This window comes from Crocodylus porosus, unplaced genomic scaffold (genome assembly GCF_001723895.1).
Source record: "Crocodylus porosus isolate Cpor-Errol unplaced genomic scaffold, CroPor_comp1, whole genome shotgun sequence".
Taxonomy (NCBI): domain Eukaryota; kingdom Metazoa; phylum Chordata; order Crocodylia; family Crocodylidae; genus Crocodylus; species Crocodylus porosus.
In genome coordinates, this window is record NW_017728918.1 from 102,640,879 (window position 1) to 102,660,396 (window position 19,518).

General features: G+C 48.4%; 1 protein-coding gene across 3 annotated transcripts in view; it reads left to right on the top strand.

Moving 5' to 3' along the window:
* Positions 1 to 18,866, top strand: part of RSPO3 (R-spondin 3) — a 99,053-nt gene extending 80,187 nt beyond the window's left edge. Inside the window, exons 5-6 of one of the 3 annotated variants that reach the window (XR_002101680.1) lie at positions 7,752 to 7,977; positions 17,678 to 17,692. Coding sequence is in view for 2 of the 3 variants with exons in the window: in XM_019537999.1 (XP_019393544.1) it covers positions 17,678 to 17,868 (191 nt within the window). In the remaining variant the exon portion in view is untranslated. Of the gene's footprint in view, positions 1 to 7,751; positions 8,306 to 17,677 lie in introns of those variants that run through there. The other 2 variants (XM_019538000.1, XM_019537999.1) reach the window with 2 other exon arrangements.
* The last annotated feature ends 652 nt before the right edge of the window (positions 18,867 to 19,518 follow it).

Here is a 19,518-nt window from a genome sequence, read left to right on the forward strand (position 1 = left end):
AGTCTTATTCAGATGCCTTCACTAAAGCTCTTATGGCATTTTTCATAAGTGAAAAGATGGTGTGCAGTGAGGTCCAGGACAAATTCTGCTGCCTTTAATTCTTCCAAATACAGTACATTTCACCTCCCATTCTTACTCTTATAATTTTAGTAAGCTAGTCATTTTGTGCTTCGTTAAACAGCTACCATGTTCCGTTCTCTTGGAAATGGTTTGCATGATATATGTTAGGGAAATGCTTTATAATCCTATGAGACCCTGTCTGCATCTAAAACCATAATACCAGTCTTGGTGAAAAAAAGAATTGTAAATACATTCACTTTGTGTCAATATTCATGTGAGGAAAAAAACCCAACTTCAGTAGCAAAACATGGGCATGGGCACATAACAAAGGGTGCAAAACGGAAGCCACCACTGCTGCTGGCCCAGCCACCACATCCTTTGCAGCTGGCTTGGCCCCTGCCATTGCCCTGGCTGCTAATGCCACCCAGGGTGCAGACACTGTTTTTTATGCTTCTGTGCTGGCAATAGGTACATGGAAAACACCAATAGCTGCAGAAATCTGCCCCAACTAACTGTGCATTTGAAAACAGGATTCTATTTATAGTTTTAAAATACTGCCTTTGTGTTTGCCATTGCACAAGGCATAAATACCAAAGTGGTGTCTATTCCTAAAGAGGGTTAAAATGCAGCTGTGCCATAAGCCTTGTTTGTGGGGTGGCTGTTAGCTGAGCCATCTCACAAGCTTTACAGGGAAGGTGTTAGGTCCCAGTAACAGATAATCCCCTCCCTGCTTCCTTCCTGGTACCCCCATGGCTCGGCTAAGACAAGGCCCTGCTCATTCTCTGTCCTTCCTGTCCTTTTTTCCTTGCAGCAAAGCAGAATTTTCCAATTTGTTTTGGAACCTGACAGGACTGTGCTGTGAGCGTTTCATCTGTGGCCTCAAATGTGCAGCGTTTTGGGCTGTCAACCATTTGCCTTAGCGCCCACACCACCCCAGCTCCCCTTGTCCTTCCACTCTGGGATAGGTTGCTGGGCAGTATAGGCTTCTTTCTGCCAGCTCACACTCAAGATTCTTACTCCTCCTAACACCCGTGTAGGTTAAGAGACAACCTGGCCAAATGTAATTAAAAAACAGATACATAAGAAAACAGGCAAAAATGCATCTAAGTGATGAAGGTACCTACATCTCATGTTCAGAAGTAATTTAGGCACTTGAGTGTCAAAATCTTGTTAAAAGTCAAAGAATCTGAATTCACTTAGGGCCAGGTCTACAGGGATATTTAAGTACCTAACTTCTAATTTAGCTATCTAACTCCAGGTTATTTGCATGGAGCTTAAGTAGCAGTTAGGTACTTTTACATATCTTTGAGGATCTGAAGTTCCCATTACTTACATTTTTAAGTTCCTTTAAAATATCACCTGAGCTCTACTTCAGAAACAAGTGAAAATGTGCAGTATGCAAAACAGATTAATATTTGGGTAATTATATGTTTATAATAGTCACCCTTTCTTCATCCATCAGCAAATCTAGAGGTTCTGACATAGGCTACCCATAACTTGGAATAAAATAATCACTGCAGAAAAAGCTGAAACGGTTAAATTTAAGAGGATGGACAATCCAAGCCTCTTCACTGGAGCACATTTTATCCACAATTCAGAAGTACTGCACAGATATTCCACTAGTTAAAATTCATAAGGCTTGGTTCTCTACTTCAGGGTTTAGTCAAAACCTTTTCCTTTCAGTTCCACCCCCTGATAAAACTTTGAAGTATGAAATCCTTTCCTCTCCCCTCCTCCAAAGACTAACCCCAATAAATGGAGACCTAAATCTGTGATACAGTGAGAAGGCACTGCAAAAGAACAACTTCCTGTTGTGTATTTGTGGGAATATGCAAACAGGCAAACCACTCTCATTTGTCTGTAGAACTAACAGGGGAATACAACAGGTCTGGACAAATGCTTTGCTTAGTCTGTCACAGTGCCATTTGGGGTGCGGTACATTTTCTTACATGGTACTATTTATAGTACCAGATCCCTTACTGCCCATAAAAAAACCTTGATGAAATATTGTTAAACCTTCTCTGGGGTCACCTATTATTATGTAGCTACATATTCAAAGATGTTTTCAATGTGCATTACATAAATGTTTAGGGATTTCATAGAGTATGAATTACAAATTGCATTGACAGAAATACAGCACTTTCAAGCAGTCAGATTTATTGTGTAAGTATGTTGAATACTGAATTATTTTCACCATCAGAAATCAAGGTGAACTACTTCCCAAATTGGTACCTTGTATATAGACTTAGACTAGGGAAAGACATTCGAAAAGCCTGCGCCTGAGTAATTTCAACCTTTGCAGGTTAGTCTAACCTGCATAAATTAAACTGATTTGCAAGTGAATAGACATTCACTATTGATTCTGGAAATGCAAGCACATGCCTCCAGTGGCTTAAGCTAGATGCCAGGGGGTGCTAAAGGAAGCCCTTCCTTTCTTTCTGCAGCACCTGCAAGCCTGGGGAGAAGCTGACCTGGGGGGCATGGCCAGGCCCTGACCCCCCCCACCCTGCCCCGGCTGTTAAATATTACTGGGGAGGGGTTTAAACCCTTGCCCTGGCCTGCAGGGTGAGCTGAGCTGGGTTGGCCCATGGGCACAGCTGAGGGTGGGCATGGAGGGGCCCTTCCCAGCAAGCTGCCGCCCAGGTTGGGGCCATGGGAGCCAAGTCCCAGCACCCAGGCTGAGCCAAGCTGGCATGAAGTCCCAGCCAGATGGGAAGGGCACTGCCCTCATGGCCAAGCCCAGACTGGCCTTACCAGACCCTTCCCAGCTGGCTACAGCTCCATGACAGCCCCACCTGGCCTGGGCATGGGGAGCCAGGAGCAACACGGCCACATAGCTCCGGTGGCCCCAACCTGAGCTGCAAGCCACTGACCCCTCCTCCCGCCTGCAGTCCACAGGGGAAGAGGGGAGGGAAGGGGGAAATAAACCCCTTCCCTGCCCTCTTCACCTTAGGGGGCCATGGCAGGCTGATATCTGGCCATGCTGCCATCCCTGCTCTGGCTAGAGAGGAGAGAGGCAGGTCAGTCCTGCCATCTGCAGCAGACAGTACAGCACAGCCCAGCACAGCCCAGGGCTAAAAGGTATGCTGGGATTCTGGGGGTCTCTGGTTTAACTTAAACCAGGAAGGGGTCTGGGACAGAAGTTCCATAAACAGATTTCATCCAAATCAGTTAAGTCTGATACTGCATTCAGCCAGGTTTATCTTAAACCAGTTTTGGCCATTTTGAAATTAGTTTATGTGCACTGAGTTGATATTCTGTTACAGGTTTAAACCAGTTTCTGAACAGTTAAACTGGTTTATGTGTAACTTCTGTCCCTAGCCCTAGAATTGTAGGAAAGTATGACTGGAAGAGACCTTAGGAAGTCATCTAGTACACTTGTCTGCTCAAGGCAGGATCATTCTTGTCTAAATCTTCCTAGGCAACCATTTTTCTAACCTGATCTTAAAAACTTACAAAGACTCCACAAGTTCTCTAGATAATGTCTTTCAATGCTTAACTACACTTATCATGAAAAAAATCATCCTATTTTGCAATCTAAATTTCTCTTACTTCACTATGCAGAGTTGTTCTTAATACTGCTTATATTAAACCCTGTAAACACCATGAAATTGACTGGAATAACTCTGTGGAATTTAGGTGTTCTCGAAAACCTCCCCACGTGGACATTCTACTGCAAAATAATTACTCCTCAGAATAATTGATTCTGATCCTTCGGCATTTTCCAACAGAAAAAAAATGTTCTTCTGGAGCATAGTTGGCCAGCTAAAATCACAATGACATATCCTCCTTGTATTCATCACATGGGGTTATTAAAGCAATAAGCAATAACCAGATTTGTTTTGTTAGGGCATTGTTATAGCTCAGTGTTGCAACGGACCAGGAAGTCATGATATGAACGTGTCCCAGCAAAACATGCCACCTTCTCTATCCACCTACCAGAGTTTTAAAACTAGCCAAAAATATACATAGTCATGAATAGAAAACATAATAGTAAATATAATATTAGAGATTTCAAACTGAAATCATTTGAAATGGAAGACTTTAATGAAATTAACAAATATAGCATAGGAAAAGGAAGCTTCATCTACATGACTCTATTTATTTAAGCCCTAACTTAGAGGGACCGCTCTACAAGTAAAAAGTTTATTATTCCCATTTTAAAATGTAAATTTCTGCTTTTACAATGTAAAAGAAGTCCTAGCTTTAGCAACCAAAAGAATGACCAAGAAAAGCTCTCAAGTGCCCCCTGGTGGCTTTTTCTAATAATTCGGCAAGGAAATGTAATATGCAACAGGACCAATTCAATTGTTCAAAACAGGGACATAAGTTCCATTTGTTTTCATGATTCCATCAAGCTCTTCCTACAAAAACTATTGGTGATCTGTATTTTAGGACGAACATATTTCTAACACCCCAGTACACTAACCTGTTCAACCATTTCCCATTTGTAAAAAATGTACTTAATTTTACTTGTATATTTGATTCAATGTAACGCAACTTTGTTATCTTTCATCCTCAAAAATATCTAAGTTAACATAATGTCGGATGCTGCATGTCAAAGCATAGAATATTAGTTACAATACAAAAATTAGCTCTTTATTCTATAAAGCCTCTTTCTTAATTTTTTTTTCTTGAGATTTTGTCTTGTTTTGCTTTGGGTGGTTGAGACAAATGTTGCTTTCCTTGGGCTATTTTTCCCTCCCCACCAAAATTCTATATAATTTAAGCCAGAAAACAGTTTTTAGAGTAAAAGAACTTTGAAAACTTTTAAGAAGAAGGGGATCAATTTAAGTTGGCTAATGGAAAATTAACCAACATGCAGATTTATATGCTGTTCTTCAGGAAATACGTGCTTACCAGTGCCACCCGCCTGGCAGCACATTTCCTTGGAAGCAGTTTAACTTTGTAAAGAGATTCTATTATTTTCTGTGTGTTTATACTGCTATTTGCACACAGACACACTGATCCCCATTTTGCAGGCCTTGGACAAATGACAAGTTTATTCTGGTGGAATTGGCTCTTACACTGAAGCAAAAAGGAGTAGGCAGATGACATAAGACCATACACTGTAAAAAATTGCCCTTAATCTGGTACAGAATTAAAGGCAAAGCTCCACTAGAAGTGATAGAGTAGCAGCAAATGCTCAAAAGAAACATACTATTTCATACTCACTGTCACTTAGTGGTAGGTTGCCGTAATACCCACTTATTTTGTGCACTTACTGCAGGATAGCTGCATGTCTGCCTGCTCTGGTTCCTGCACTGATGTAAAAATATCATCTGTTCAGGCTTCTACACAGAGGGCATGTCTACACAAGATGCTTTACTGAGCAGTAGTGTACTTTACTGAGAACCAAGCATGCACATCTACATGTGTACATGCTTACTGTGCAGTAAATGATGTTACTCACAAGTAAATATGCTCCCTGAAAATGTTAGTAGCAAATTTAGTCATGAGTAGTTACTGTGTAGTAGTGCACATGTAGCTGCCAACTGGGAGCAAATTTGCTCCCGGTCAGCCCTGCCAGTAGGGGGCCAGCCTGAGGCTAGTCCCAGGGCTTGGGGCTGGAAGCCTCTCCTGCTCCAGGGCTGGGCTGCCACAGTCTCAGGCATTAAAAGCCTGGAGGCATTTTTGTGAGGGCCTGGCTAGCCACACCAGCCTGCCTGCACTCTGGTACGACTACTGCGTGGCTGCCAGGCCTGCACCATCCAGGCATGCAGGGTGCTGCAGACTACTGCCAAGCCTGTCAGCACCCAGGCCCACGTGCAAGCAGCTCCTGGTCACTAGGGCCAACTCCAGCTGCCCACAGCCCACCCCCAGCAGCCTGCCCAGAGCCTGCAGGTGTTGTGGAGCATTCCTTCACTGCACTGCTGCCAGTCCCATGCCATACCCCTGCAGTGGGCACTGCAGGCAGCTACCCAGGTCTGGCAGCACAGGGGCAGCTATCTGGAGTCCTGGAAAGCCAGCACAGGAGCCCTGATGGCCTCATCCTCACCAACGCCCATGTCTACCACCTGGGGCCCCAACTGGTCCATGGAGAATATTGATGACCTTGTGGCACTGTGGGGCAAGTCAGAGGTGCAGTGGCAGTTCATGCAGGGTGGGTGCTCCAACATCCATGTGTATGAGGGGCTGTCAGGCCGGATGTGGGAGTATAGGTGCGACTGGTTGGCACAGCAGTGCCACTTAAAGGTCAAGGCCTTGCCAGCACAGTGTGTTACCATCACCGACCACAATCACTGATCAGGGAGTGTCCGCATGTCTATGCCCTTTATGTGGCAACTGACAGCGATCCTCATGCCCTAGGGCCCAGGCTGCAGTTATGCTATGTACAGCAGCACGAGTGGCCTGCCCAAGCCCCTGCCCTGGCCTGGCTCCTGCAGTGATGTGTCACCAGGGGAGAGCCCCTCAGGCCTGCAGCAGCCTGTCCTGCTGAGCTCCTGGCCACAGCCTCAACCAGCAGCTTGGGAAGCCTGGGCTAGCACCTGCCCAGACAGCTCAGCAGCCTCAGCCCCAGCCACAAGGCACAACTGGCCATGTAACTGCTGGCTGCCAGCAGCGCCAGCTCCTTCCTCGAGGGGGGACCCCTGGCTGGGCACGTGTACACTGCACCCAAGGACCCCGCCCAAAGACGCACACCGTCGCCACCGGTTGGGACTGAGCGAAGCCGCCAGCCATGCCAGCCCTGGCCATGTGGTAAGCCCAGCATTAGGGGGAGGGCCCTTCCCACTCCTACCCCTGTCCCTGGCCCTCAGCCCCTGCCCCTGCCTTCCCTTTCCTTTCCCACCTAGGCTGGCCGCACTCCCCTAGTCCCACGTTACCCACCACAGCAGTCATGGAGGTGGGAGACAGTGCAAAACTTATTGAGCAGCCCGTGCCCCCACAGCTCAGTGGACTTGGGCCTTTCACATGCCGAGGAATATGTTGATGCTGGCAGCAATGTCCTCTTTGGCTATCAGGGATAGGGACATGTAGTAAAACTACAGGTAACCCTCTAGGCAGTGGCAGAGGTTGTGAGGTAGCCTGGGCTTGCCCACCACACCTTCAAAGCTCAGGCTCCCATACCAGGTATGCAGGCGTGCCTGGGGCACCATGGTAATCATCATCAGCAGGGCCTAGTGGATCAAGCACCCCTCAGTCTGCACAAACAGCTCCTCACGCAGCACCCTCAACAAGCACAGCAGAGGCATGCTCAGGGCACAGTGCTGATGCAAGGTGGGGGCTGGTCCCAGGGCACCTCCCCTGAGAGGCCCTCTATCAGGAGGGCAGGGAAGTGGGTAGTTCCTCATCTCAGTCATCCAGGAGTCCCGCACCCCTGAACCTGGGCACCGTAGGCTTGGTAGCAGAACAGGAGAGTGGCTGGCTTGTGGGAGGGGAAGCGGGAGGGGTAGCAGAGTCTGGACTCACAGCAGTAAGTGCTGCCAGGAACCTCACCTGTCCCTCCATGGCTGCCTCCGGCCAGCACCCAGTGGCCCCACCTGCCTCTCAGGAGCAAATGGGCATGGGGGGGCTCAGCCAGTGGCCACCTGGGTCCAGCCCTGCCCAGATGACTTACCATGGCACCTGGGCACCCATGCATGCCTAACCCGTGGTCTGAGGCTGGGCAGCATATGGCCCCTGATACAGAGCATCTTTTCTGAGAAATGTTGCAAACTCTCACAAACAGCTTCTGTCTCGTGGCTCTGCAGGTCCTGCAGCTGCACGCAGAGGAGAGGCTGCAGTTGGCAACTGGGATGTGGCCTCAGGGTCACTGCTGCCCACAGCCGGGGCCCTGCAGATATACCAGCTCACCAGAGGCAGACCCAGGACCACACCATCCTCCTGGACCAGATGGTGATGGCATCGGAGGATCGTCTGGTGGACGCATGGGCCTGCTGGGTGGAAGACATGGCCCACGAGGACACAGAGGACCAGGTGGACTGGGCACTCTGGGTGCAGCTCCTGACCCTGGAGCACAAGTGGGTGGGGGCCCTGTGGGAGCAGACCATAGCCCTGGCCAGGGAAGTGCAGGCCACGGACAGTGACTGCCAAGTGCTGGACACCATCCTAGCCTGGCAGTCGCCTTCATACTGCCCACTGTCTGGCCCCAGACCGTAGCCCTGCCTGTCCTCTAGCAACCACCCACTGCCCACATGTGGGCCTGGAAGGAGGTCCTGTGCTGCCTCTACCAGCCAGGAGCTGCTGGACTGACCCCCACTCCAGGTCTCCTGCCACCCAGCCCTCCTGCCTGGGCCCAGACCCACCACTTGTCCTGGCTCCACAACAGCCCTGCTGGCCCTGGACACTGATTGCCAGAGGGGGAGCCACCTACACCAGGAGACCACCGGTTGCCATTGCTCCTGGATGAGCCCCCCACCCACTGTGACATGCACAACCATGGGGGAACAGCCAGAGGCTGGTGTGCTGGACTCTGGACTCTGCCCTCTAGGCACCCCCACCCCACAGCCCCCCAATTCCAGGATGGCACACAAAGCACTTTGTAAATAGTTTGCACAGGGGGGAGGGTGTTTTATTGTGGGTCAGTGGGGGGCGGAATCTGTTATTGGTGGGGAGATAGGAGCTCTGTTTGTTGGGGAGAAGGGGTCTGTTTGATGTGAGGGGAATAAAAACTTGTTATTCTGAGAAGTGTCTGCAGTGAGTGTGGTGCTGGGAGTGGCCAGAGGAGGATGGGGGATCAGTGGGCAATGGTCCAGACGGGCTACAGGAGGGAGTGTGGGAGGAGGTAATCAGCCAGCTCCTCTCATACTCAGTGCCCTAGTGCCCTGGCCTCCAGTGGCAGCTGTGCACTTCTCCTAGCAGCTCAGCAGGGGTGGGCATTGCTGTTGTTGTCACTGCAGGTGGTGCTTCTACTGCCAGGCATTAGCTGTCCCTGGCTTCCAGGTGTCTCATCTACCCAGGCCTCACAGAAGAGCTTCCCCCAGGCCTCACAGACGTGATGCAACACACAGGCTACACGATTTACCCAAGGGAGGTTGTCCTCCGTGAACGCAAGCTGGGCGGTGAGTGTGTGCCAGCACCCTTGAGGTGGCTGAAATTACACTCCATCAGGGTGCAGGTCCTGGTGCTGGGCCCACCGAATGTTGTAGGGCTGCATGAGCCAGGGCAGGATGGGTAGGCAGGGTCCCCAGTAAGGAGGGGCAAGACCACCATGGTACCCAGCTGCAGATCTGCCACCCCCAGCACAAAGCGGCCTCTCTGCACCAGGGCTGGCAGGGTGGAGTTGCAGAACATGTGGGCATCATGGGGCATGCCAGCAGGACCAGCCAGCACTCACATGCATGAAGGTGCCACATGCATGTGAGTGCTGGCTGGTGGAGCACAACCAAGTGAAAGGCCCTTCAGCTATAGTAAGGGCAGTAGCCATGGGGCAGATAGGTGATGGGGATGTGGGTCCTGTCCAAGGACCTGATGCACTGGAGGAACACAACCACTACAGCCATGAGGTTATGCACTCAAAGCACCGTGTGCCCCAGCACATTCTCTAAGGCCCCATAAACTTTTAAGATGGCCTTCCTGGCAGTGGTCTGGTGCACCCCAAAAAAATGGCTCACAAAAACGGAGGCTGGCAGGTATGGCTAGTCTGAGCAGGGCAAGAGCCAGCCAGATGTTTGAGGGGATGGGGAGGAGCTGTGTGGCTGGAGTTGTTCCAGAAGGTCCGGAAGGTGGTCTGGGTCATCCAAAACACTTCCAGCCACTGCTCATCATCCCAGGTATGCTGGACAATGTGCAGCCGCCAGTTCTGAGTGACCTGGAAAACTCAGAGGCAGTGGAGCTGGAGGCCCAGGTGGGCAAGGGCAGCCCTGGCAGTGGCATCCAGCAGCCCCTCATCAACATCTCTGCCAGAGTCTGGCCATCCAGATGGGGTCCAAGCAGCAGCTGCACAGTGGTGGCAGCCTTGGGTTGGCATGCTGTGGCTGGACAGACAGTCACTGCATGTGAGGGAGCCAGGAGGGCCCAGATGGCCATGGGCCAGGCAGCAGTTGTTGCAGCAGGCCAGCAGGGCCAGTGCTTCAGTCAGCAGGATCCTAGGACACTGGTCATCACTGCCAGGGGCAGGGACTGGAGCAGCCATAGTGCAGGGAGGCAGAGGCCATAAGGAGAGAGCTGCCACATGCTGCCCCTGCACTGTGCATGGTTCTTCTGGCCAGGGAAGTGGCTGGCTAGGGAGCAGAAAGCAGGGCTGGTTTTTCAAGAGGGCTGCTGAGGGCTTTACAAGAGAAGCCAACAATCAGTATGTGGATGCCACCGCTCCAAGGACTCCAACCCTGCTGCCTGTGGGCCTGCCTGGCCAGCCAGGACTAGTGGTTGCACATTGCCCAAAGCACCTGGGATGATGAGCAGTGGCTGGAGTCCTTTCAGATGACCCAGGCTACCTTTCAGGAGCTCCTTGATCAGCTTCGCCTGCACCTGGAGTGTCAGGCCACCACCATGAGGCTGCCCAAACCCATGGAGAGCCGGATGGCCATTGCTGTGCTCAAGTTGGCCATGCCTGCCAGCCTATGCTACATCACCCACCTCTTTGCTGTGGACAAGGAGGCCATCCTGGAGGTCTGCAATGCTCTTTAGGACATGCTGGAGCACACCGTGCTCCAGATGCATGGCCACGAGAAGTGGTGGCAGAGTTCCATGCCCTGGGCTTCCCCTAGTGCATCAGGGCCCTGGATGGGACCCACATCCCAGTAACCTGTCCATCCTGCAGCAACTGCCCCTACTACAGCTGGCGGACTTTCACTCCATCATGCTGCAGACTGTTGTTGACCAGCACATGCACCAGCTGGGCAGGCAGAACTCACAATGTCCACGTCTTCTGCAACTCCACCCTGCAGGCCAGGTCTGGTGGAGAGTGAGCACTTCATAACAGGGATGCTGAGCCTCCAGCTGGGCTAGGTGATGGTCCCACCTCCTCCCACATTTCAACAGATGCCTGGGCAAGACCCATGCATTAGTGAAGCATACCTTCAGCTGGCTGAAGGAACACTGGCACACCCTCTCTGCCTGCTTCAAAGTCACAGAAGCCAACAGCCCCCAGGTCATCATTGCAGCCTGCATGCTGTATAACATCTATGAGGCCAGGAGGGAGCTCTTCTGTGAGACATGGGTGAAGGAGACACAGGGTGGACAATGCCTGGCACTGAGAGCACCAGCTGTGGCACCAGAAACAGCAACGAGGCCCCTACCATGAGGCCCTCGGCAAGCCACACACCTAGCAGCAGGGGCCAGGGCACTGGGTGTGAAAGGTGCTGGCAGCCACCTGCTCCTGCATTCTTTGCTGTAGGCCACCTGGATAGCTGGCCATGGACCCCAGTCCCACCATGCATCCCCATCACCATGCTCACTACAGTTTTCTCGAAAACACTTTATTCCCCATCCACAAGCATAGACGCCATCCCCCCTGAACAACAAAACCTGTCTCTCCCTCCTTCCTCAACAACAGACCCCCTTCCACCCAAACCACAGAGCCCCTCCTCCTGACCCACAGAGCCTCTCCAACTAACTCTTCCCACTGTAAACTATGTACAGTGTGCTCTGTGTGCCCTCATAGAATTGGGGATAATGGGGTGGGGGTGCCTATAAGGCAGAGCCCAGGGACAGGTTCCCATCACCCTGACCTCCCTGCACCACCGTGAGTGTGCATATTGTGGTAAGGCTGGAAGTCAGGGGCCTTATTTGAGGGTGAGGTCAGCTGCTGCTCTTCCATTGTGGCTGGTTTCCCATCCTGTGGCCAGTGGCCAGGACCAGCAGGGCCCTTATGTGGTGCTGGTCCCACTGCAGGAAGCTCCTGCTCCAAGGCCACATGGAGCCAGGATGAGTGCCAGGGGTAGGACCATGTGAGCAGAGGGCAGCTGGCAAGGGACCTGGGGAAGGTACAAGGACAGGAACCTGGCCACTGGAGGCACCACTGCACCTCAGCCCAAGCCCACTGGGGGGTTTGTAGCTGGGTGATGGGTGGCTGCCAGGGGGCAGGTGGGACTAGAGCTGGGGGCATGGCAGCAGGCAGGATGAAAGCAATTGCCACAGGCCAGTATGGTGTCCAGCACCCAGAGGTCCTCCATGGCCTCCACTGCCCTGGCCACCATGGCAGCCTGCTACTCCTGGGCCTCCACCATCTTCTTGATGAGGGTGATATGCTTGTCCTCAAGGGCCAGAAGTCTGTCCCAGAACACCCAGTCTGCCTGGTCCCTCTCCCACTTGCATACAAGGTCCTCTGCATGCCAGGCCTGTGAGTCCCCAGGTGCTCCTCTGCCATGGTGACTAGCCAGTCCAGCACCAAGGTTTGGTCTTGGGTCTGCTACTGCCAGGGAAGACACATATAGAGGGCCCTGACCAAGGCTGGCAGCGACTGTGATGGTGCATCCCCACATGCATCTGGTTCCTCCCACCTGCATGCAGTTGCTGGACTTGCAGAGCCAGGAGAAAGAGGATGTTTGCAACAGTTTACAACATTTCTGAGATAGGGGCTGTGAGCTGTCTGGCCTCAGATCAGGGCTCCTGCATGCACAGGTGCTCAGGGACCAAGGTAAGTCAGCTGAGTAGGTCCTGGCACAGGCAGCTACTGGCCTCCATCTCCACTCACTTTGCAATAGTAGGTGGGCTGCTGGGTGCTTGCTGCAAGCAGCCTGCCTTCCCTGACCCCTTCCCAGGCCAAGACAGGCCTGGCTTCTGGCAGTACCTGCTGCAGCTGCTCCAGACCCACAACCCACTTCTCTTCTTGCAAGCTAGCCCATTTCCACTGTTGCAGCCAGGCCTGGGCGCAGGGGGCTTGGAGCTCCTGGCTGACTGGGATACAGAGCTGATGGGAAGACAACCCCCTTCTTCAAGCCCCCTGAGCCACGTAACACAGAGGGGCAGGCAGGGATGAGTCTGACCTGGGCTAAGAGGTGGTTGCCATGGTGGTGAAGCATGGTGAGCAGGGTTGCAAGCAGGAGCTCAGGGAACAGGTCGTTGCTCTCGGGGCCTGGGAGTGGAGCAGCAGGCCCTGGCAACAGTTGCAGAGGGCTGTGCCAGCACACTGCAGGCTGCTCCAGGCCAGAAATGCAGGTGGCTAGGGAGCACTGCAGGCTTTTAGAGAGGGCTCCTGACCACAGGCAGCTGTGACAGGAGCTTCCCGCTCCCCCTGGCTGCTGAAGGAAGGGGCAGAATAGCACTATGAGGAACAAATCTGCTCCCAAATGGCTGCACGTGTAAATGCTTACCCAGGGTGGCTTTACCGTGCAGTAAATTACTGTGCAGTAAACCCATATATCACTAATTGTATGTGTGGATGCAGCCAGGATCTGTATAATATTAAATGAGGAAAAATGTTGTTTAAAATTGAAAATCTTTTGGGGCATAAATCAGCAGCAAGAAACATGTACATTAGCATTCAGCTCAAATGGCTTAAAATGCTCCAACTATTACATATCAATAGAGTATACAATCCTAGTTGAATAAAGAAGAAAATGAGCAACATAATGCCATCACATACTGTTCACTGTTATTATAAATAGCAGTGAAAAAAGCTAATGCATCAGGTCTGCATGGTAGAAAATTTGTGGTTGCTGTAAAAAAAGTTTAGGATTACTTGTTTCACAACAGCAAGAGAAATGCAAAGTTCTAGTGCAAAACCTGCTTCACAGAAAAAGCAGTATGTGCTTGTTTACAGTGGGTCATGTCAAAAGTTTCTTGAAAGAGTGGCACAGAAGAAGCTGTTTACAGGAACACAATAGACAAATGTTAAAATTCTCTGACAGTAAAAATTAAAAACAAATATTTGGGTACAATTGAAATGTCTTATTTTGATGACAATGCGTCATTTAAGCACTGCCTCTTAGTATGTGTTATGTAATCCAAACTTCTATAAAACAAAAACCCTGAAGTAATTTCAATGAAAAATTCATATATTCCTGTCCAAAAAAGTCCAAATAGCACATTTCAACATTGTCAGACCTTTTTCTTTGTGTGTACTTCTGAAACAAAGTCACAGAAAAATCAGTGCAGTTTTGTAAAGATTTTAAAGTCTGGAACCCTGTAATTCAGGGGTGGGCAAAATATGGCCTGTGGGCTGGATCTGGCTCGCAGAGGAACTTTCTCCAGCTTGCAGTGGGTCCCTTGGTTACACCTGGCTCAGGCGTCATCAGCCCTTGGCTTGTCCTGGATCCCGCTGGGCACGCAGTGGGTCTGGGGTGACTCCGCAGCTGGATTGCTTTTCTAGGCAGCCCAGGCAGTGGCAGCTACTTCCAGCTGCCACTGCCACTAGCCCCATCCCCCACTGCTACTGGCCACTGGCCACACAGCCCCAAACCCCAGCCCTCTCCGCGCCCACTCCAGAGTTGGCCCAGCAAAGAGGACCAGCTCCTGACCAGCTAGAACCCACGCACAGCCCCGAGCCTGGCCCACCCCACACCTGTGCCAGACTTACTTACCCATGCTACGGCAGCAGCAGCGGCAGCCAGACAGAAGCTGCTGCTCAGTGCAGGGGAAAAGCAGCCCTCCCCTTCATTGCTGCCAGCCCTCGTTGCAGCTGCCCAGAGCCATTGCCCAGGCTGCCTTGTGACCCCTCTGCACTGCCACCACTGTCCTGCTGGGCAGCCCAGAGACAGTGGTGACAGCAGCAAAGTGCTGCAGGGCAGCTCTGACACAGGCTCTGGGTGGCTGCAGCAAGAAGGACACAGCAGTGGTGAGGGGGGGAGCTGATTTTCCCCCATGCCAAACAGCCTTTGTGGCCCACAGACCTAAATAATTGTCCACCCCTGCTGTAGTCTGATGTACTATAGTCCCATCAAAGTTTCTTTGGTCCACAATGTTTATTCTGGAGCCGCTGGTGGCACCTTATCTATTAAATAGTTGCATTTAAATTAGCACTGATATCTTAATGTACATGTAACATGTATATTCTAACATTTGTCTCACTTATATGGCAGTCCACCTTACTCACCAGCTTTTGGACCGTAAAGTGATAAGATATCTTTCCAGTGTGTCCAAAGAATTGTGGTTGGGAGGTCACAGCTGTAAGATGTTGGACAATCACCAAGTGAACAATGTCAAACACTGAGTTTCTGGATGATTTCCATCAAAATAACATTTCATTTGGAGTCAGCAGTCTTTACAGAGTTTTGGAACGGAATTCAAAATTGTTACTGAAACCTTTATATATGATATCAAAACTGGGCTAGAAGCACAGTGACCCTGAGACAGGACCTCTGCTTTGTTTGAGAGCTGGGCATGCATTCTCTAGACCACAGCTGCTTCCCCCTATCACTGTGCAAATTTAACTGCCATTCAGAGAGCAACCATGCGGCTAACAGGGTTGTAGCATTTATGGGGGCTTGAGGCTTTGGGGGCTTGAGGCTTTTATACTTTTGGTTTGCTTGTTTGTTCATTTTGGTCTGGCTATCAAAAATCACCGGAGTAATTTTGGAGTGTAAACAGCAGTTCAAGTGTCTAAAGTTGTAGAAGAAAGACCTGCAGAGCATTTCTGGGAGACAAGCCAGGAAACTACATAGCACATAGAGGTTGCAACATATCCCTTTCTTACTCTTAGTCTTTGCCTTTCCCCAACATACAAGTTACCTTTCCTGCTCTTCTCTGTCTTCCTCTCCCTTATTCTAACAGCCCTGGTGTTGGTCCCTCTGACAAAAGCCATACCCCTCCGTCTTCATATCCCGAACTGGATTTCAGCCTGTCCTCAGAGGCAAGGGACAAGGTTCCTCCTTTGCATTGCCTTCTCCATCTGAAACACACCAGCAAAACCATCACCTAATAATCAGTTTTAGTTATCTGTGTGTTTTCTAGGAAAAACCCAGAGTATTTCTGACCATAGGCATTTGTAATACCTGACCTGGAATATTTTCACTTTAAGGTGCAATAGTTATTTTGGACATGCAATGTTTCCTTGATGTCATAAAGCAGAATTTTGCCTAGGTGCCTCATGAGAGCTCTTATAAAGAAAAAAGCCCCTGGCTTATGAAGGAAATCACAAGAAGAGCCTCTGTACTATACTGCTGTAGCCTCAGTCACACTGTACTTTGAGGGGATAAGTGGGACTTCTGTATACAAAGGTGAATTTCATTCATAGGTCATAGTACACAGAACAATTTTCTCATGTAAAATGTCTATACTGCATCAATAGATGGTTTTGGGAAGCACAGGGCTGAACCTGCCCTGCCTCCCCACATCTTCTGATTCACTCCAGAGCTGCAAGTTCATGAGTGATGTTACTCTAGGTTTGTTGATGAGCTCTGAGAGCAGGTGCCGTAGACAAGGGTGAACTTCTGAGTCTGGAGCACATTAGTGAATGGGAGGGGTGGGATCTGCTCAGCCATACACTCCCCAAGACTGCTCGAGTACAGACAGGCTCAGAAAGTTCGCTCAGCTTGAGGCTTGTCTGTGAAGCCAAGTTTAGACAGATATTTCATATACGCATCTATTTCTAAAGTAGATAAAAGAGCCAGAAGAATAAATACATTACCAATGTAATCCACAGCCAGTATGCAACATTTCACTGTTCTTTAAGGGACTGAAAACTTTACTCAAGAGATCCTCAATTGTAACAAAATCCTCAGAAAGATTTACAGCAGAAAAGCAAAGTTACTGAATGCAGAAGGTTTGCATCAATGAGTAAAAGGCTCAACACTTGGGGCTTTCAGTTTTTGTTTAACTAGGTTTTCCTATCAGTGCTGGAATTGATATTATTCTAAGCAGTTTGCCCTGCAAAGCAGGAAATCCCCTGCAGTAGGGGGTGAATTTTAAAGCATTAGGTCTCAGAGCTTATCCTAGGCCAAGTAGAGCTCTAGAGCAGATGTGGAGAATAAGCAGGGCACTGATTACAGTTCTCTCACTCAAATGCCATATTTGCTCTGGCTCCTGGCTCTTATCTAAGATAGTAGCTTAGAGGGAACTCTAACTTCCACCAGTTGGTTTAGTTGTCAGGGGTGTTTGTACACATGCTTTTGCCATAGCACTGGGCACTTTTAAAAACACTTGGCGCTGCATCGTGTGCAGTTGTATAAGCAACAAAATGCACGTCAACACTGAGAAAATGGCAGCAGCACACTTTTGAACTAAAGCACGTCAAAGGTGTTTTAGTTCAAAAGTGCACTGCTGCCATTTTCTGTATGCTGACATGCATTTCACCACTTACACAACTGCACGTGATGCAGCGCAGCGCACATCAGCTCACACCAACCTGCCAGATCCCTGGCACATCCCAGGATGAAAAGGTATGTGTATAAATGACCCAGGAGTCCAGACACCAATTAACAATCGGTGGGACACAAAAGTACCACTCTTTGCCAATGTAGTGCAGGAGTAGGAGGGTGGAAAAGTTAGCATAGCATCCAACTATCATAACCCTATGCTAGATAAAAAATCCTCCATTCCAGGGAGCGCTCAGCTACTTGTGGAGGGTCAGACTCAAGCCACTTTCCACAGCACAGAAGTAAAGAGTCTGGCCTCAGAATCTGATTTACTATAGTCGGGGATCCATTGCTGCTCACCGAACAATGATATTACTATTCTGTTTTAACCATCAGCATTGTGAGCTAGTAACCAGGTACAATTTTACAAGCTGTTCGCAAAATGCGGGGAATTAAAGGGTATGAAAATTCTTCATAATGTGCCATGTGTCTCGTTCCAGGGGAAAAAAATAGAGAGGAGATAAGGAGAAAGTCTAATGAAGAAAGCAAGGAAACAAGGCAAGAAAACAAAGGTCGCACATCCCGAAGACAAAACCGAGAACAGCAGGAAAACAAAAACAAAATGCAGCCGAAGAAAAGAAAAGGCCAGAATAAAGAACAGAAACCAGAACCTATTGGCACTGCACACTAACAGCCTTACAAGATTGTTTTAGACTTATGATGCTGCTATCTCAACCAGATCCCCGTGACAGGTGCTTGACCCATCAAAACTCTACATGGACAATGCCATCAGTTATTAAAACTTAAGCAACATTCCAGATAGTTCCTATATTCTCCATGCAACTATAGTTTATTAAAGAGAACTGTCATGAGCCAAGAATTGTTAAAAGAAATCTAAAAATGAGATACTTTAAAACCATTATATTATATGCTTCCATGCATCTGTAAAGGCAACTAAGAAATTTTGTATATATTATTAATAGGGTATAAAATATAGCAATATAATAATGAATGACATCCAGATGAACAATCTTTTTTCCTTTGTAAAATATTTTTCAAGCTGTTGTTTAAGTACGAGGCAAGAGATATGTCTAAGTCAAAGACACAATATCCCTTCATATATTGTATATAAATATTAAGAGAGGGAGGACAACATTTCTCAAGAGCCAGTAGGAAATTAAGGTTTTATACCCTGTGTTGGAACAGGATTGAATTACTCTGTGGTTCCAGTCTCATGTGAGAAGCATCGGAGTGAATAGCAGCCGAACTCTGAAAGTTAATGAGGAAAAAGAAGCAGAAGGAATTGAAACGTCGGAGACTGAATCCCTAAAGGAGAATTGATGGCGCTTTGTTTGTATAGCGCTCTTATCTATGGAACAACCCGACATTTTCTGGTCTAAACAGTGGTACAGTGTGTGCTGTTCTATGCTTTTTATAACTATGTGTAACTTAAATCTACATTTCAAATCTGGTGACTGACAAATCATATTTGTAGGAAACAATGCTGAGTTAATAAAAAAGACAACATAGACCATGCAAAGATGTGTTTTTCACACTCAAGGGTGATTTTTTAAGTGGGAAAAAAATTACTGCTTTGTGATCGGCATTACATAGAAAAGGATACTACTTTAACAGTCTGTATCTAGTGAAAGACAAGCTAGTACAATAAATATATTTGTGGATAGAGTTTACAAAGTTTTGTCCATCTTTGTTGACAAAAATTTATGATATAGATGCACTGATTTGGTCACTTGACCAGTCTGATGTCAAATATTGTCAAATAATAATCAAATATTTTAAACATTAGTTTATTACAACAGTAAAAATAGAGATTCAGACTTCAACCAGTTTGATACTTATGTTAAGAACAAAAAAAATAGCTAAGTGTTATTGTGACACAATGAAATATAATTTTTAAAAATGTAATAAATTAGTGTAATCAACTCTGTGAGGTAAGTATAAATGAGAACAATGTTCAAGACTGAACAGTTCTTCTTTTCCTAGTCTTTTATTCCAGAAACCCAGGGTCAGTCTAAATAATTACGAAATTTAAATAATAAAAATAATCAAACAAAAATAAAACATACATGGCAACTATACAAGACAAAAGTCAGACCTAAATGCAGTTATGCTAAGTAGGCAGAAGGCCAACGAGTCTCTCACTTCGCATAATCTTCATCAACTGCTTTATCTAAATCATCATCATCAGTATCTCTTTCCTCTCTGAATATCGAGTCAACTCTACATCTTTCATCTTCTTTTCTAATTTTAAATTGTGATATACAGATCACCAGATCATTAGATGCAGGGGTAGCAGTGGATATAGTCTTCCTGGACTTCC